Raw genomic sequence first — 2,500 nt, forward strand, 5'->3', positions numbered from 1 at the left:
ATCACAAGTTTCACCAGATATGTAATGTTCTAATAAAACAGATTCGTAACAGGCAGTTTGAAAATGAACAGAAAAAAGATGGCTAAAATGCAAGTCCTTTCCAATTTACCAAAGCCATAGTTAGCTTACCTTTTGACGTCCAGGGTACTTGAACTTGGCACGTCGGAGAGCCTCGATGACCTGCTCCTTGTGACGGTCGTGGGTCCTCACAGACATGATGGGCTGACCGATCTGGACACGAGCAACAGTGCCCTGGGGTTTACCAAAGGCACCACGCATTCCTGTCTGCAATCTAGAGGGAAAATATTTTTAGTATTAATTTTGTCTCTTCACTTTGTTTTACTTTTTTTTTTTCTATTACTTCAGATTTTGTATCCAGAGATTCTTAGGCTAGCACTACAGATGTACATGCCTTACACAACCTGGTTTTCCTTTACCCACCCAAGAAAGGAAGCACATACAAACAACTGCACTCCCAAGGAAAGCAGATGGGGTAAAATAGGACCATCTATTCCAAAAATGGTCACACTAACATTGTATATACAAAGAAAAGGATATGATCACTTACCTATCAGCACCAGCACACGATAACATTTTGTTGATGCGGATAACGTGGTAGGGGTGGAGTCGAACACGCACGTGGAACTGATCCTTACCGCAGTGCTTTACAAGATACTGTGAAGAAAAAATGGTTTGATAGAACACTTTCCAAAATATCGGGATGTAGGAATCACTGCAACAGGGGATTAATCTTTTGCTAGATATCTTCAATATGAAAAATGTTTCTATCAGATGATACCCACATGTTACAGCAGTAGACCAAAGTTTCATTCTTAACAAAAGCCTGGCCTAAAATGCAATTGCCCTTATCACTACCCACAATGCCTACCCTCTTCCCAGCTCCTAAAATATTATTTATGGTTTGCATAAAACTGCTAAAAAACTGCACAAAAAAAGGGTCACATTTAAAAACTACATTAGTTACCAAAGCCAACTACATTTTTACTGCTAAATCACTTTATAGTAAATACCCAGTATTTTACTGAACATCTCTTAAAACACTGATAATCATGGTTTCTTAAAGATTTCATACTCAAAGAAATATTACATCTAATTCCACTTTCAATCTTTTAATCTGGAACTTTTATATATACACCCTTCCCTCTCCCCCCTTACTCTGCCTGTCTCTCCATGCTGCAAGAATATCACTCCAATTACTTGGCTTGGCATGTTTTTCTGCCCATGTCTGAAACATCAATTCTAGGGCCCTACATCGGTAACCTTTTAAGCAACCAAACAAGAATCGTCCTGCATTTTGGGGTTAACGCTTTAACCCATTCCTGACGGGTGGCACGTACGCACATGCTCTGGCATGGCGGTACTATCTGCCAGGGGCATGTTTGTACATGCCATATTGGATGTATGGAGATGCCACGAGTTATTTTTTGTTGCAATCACGGCAAAATATTCTTCTGCCAGTGAAAGTGTGATTAAGCCATTTTTAACACTCATTTTTACTATGCAAAAACTACGATGACTTCCAACTCCATGATGCCGCACACTGCTTATTTTATTCAGACAATAGACTGAATAATGATCAACTATGGAGTCTATATAACAACAAAAATACCCTTCAGTCTCGATTTCAGGAAGTTTGGCAAGTAGAGACGTTAGAAAATAATGAAAACAAAATACAACATTGCGGTATTACGAAGAAATGGCATGGGATGCTGGTATTTGGCATTTGGCGCATCCTAGAGCGACGATATAAGCCCCCTGTAGAGGGCCCAGGGCCACTATAAATACTACCCGTCGGGAAAGGGTTAAAGAGTTTAAAATTTGTCACTGATGTCAATGCCTTTAGCCCTACCTGGGACACTAAGTCAGTCTGTTACGATGGCTAAAGGTATGGCCTGGCAGATACAGGTTAATGTACAATAGTTTCATAGAATTCAATAAAAATCTTCCACTTTATAAAGGTTTCAAAGGTACTGAGAGTGCCCTTGAGTCTTTCACGTGTTCTGTTTATAGATCTACCATCCCTACCTAAATTCCAATAAATTCAGTTTCTAAATTTTTGTATTTACAGACACTTGTCTAGTAAGTATCCTATGCCAAGTTGTATAGAATCAAGACCAGGTATTGGAAAAAGGTTTACCAAGTTCTACCTAGATTATAATTTGACATCTCAAACTAAAATGCCCAGGTGTAACAAAACTATAAAGTAAAAATATGGATATGGCCTTGGTAAAAATCTAAGCAAGGATACATTTACACAGCCCCAGTGATGCTGGGGCCTCTTCAACATGGGGAGTGAAAATAGGGCAATTTTCTACCCCCTTCTATAGCAATCAAATTTGGTAGCAATGGATTCATTATGTCTAATATATCTAGAGCAGATTCAACACTGGGCAACATCAAAACATGGCCCAGTAACTTAGGATACATGGAGAGAATTCATAGTTTCAGAATACGGTTGGATTTGATTGTACAGTTTATA

At 39.0% G+C, this 2,500-nt stretch overlaps 1 protein-coding gene across 1 annotated transcript in view; it reads right to left on the reverse strand.

Moving 5' to 3' along the window:
• Window positions 1–129: 129 nt before the first annotated feature.
• Window positions 130–2,500, reverse strand: part of LOC119590070 (60S ribosomal protein L10-like) — a gene marked incomplete at its 3' end in the record, with an annotated part of 3,896 nt that continues 1,525 nt past the window's right edge. Inside the window, 2 exon segments of the mRNA XM_037938821.1 lie at window positions 130–292; window positions 569–675. Coding sequence (XP_037794749.1) covers window positions 130–292; window positions 569–675 — 270 coding nt within the window.

This window comes from Penaeus monodon, chromosome 26 (genome assembly GCF_015228065.2).
Source record: "Penaeus monodon isolate SGIC_2016 chromosome 26, NSTDA_Pmon_1, whole genome shotgun sequence".
Classification (NCBI taxonomy): Eukaryota; Metazoa; Arthropoda; class Malacostraca; order Decapoda; family Penaeidae; genus Penaeus; species Penaeus monodon.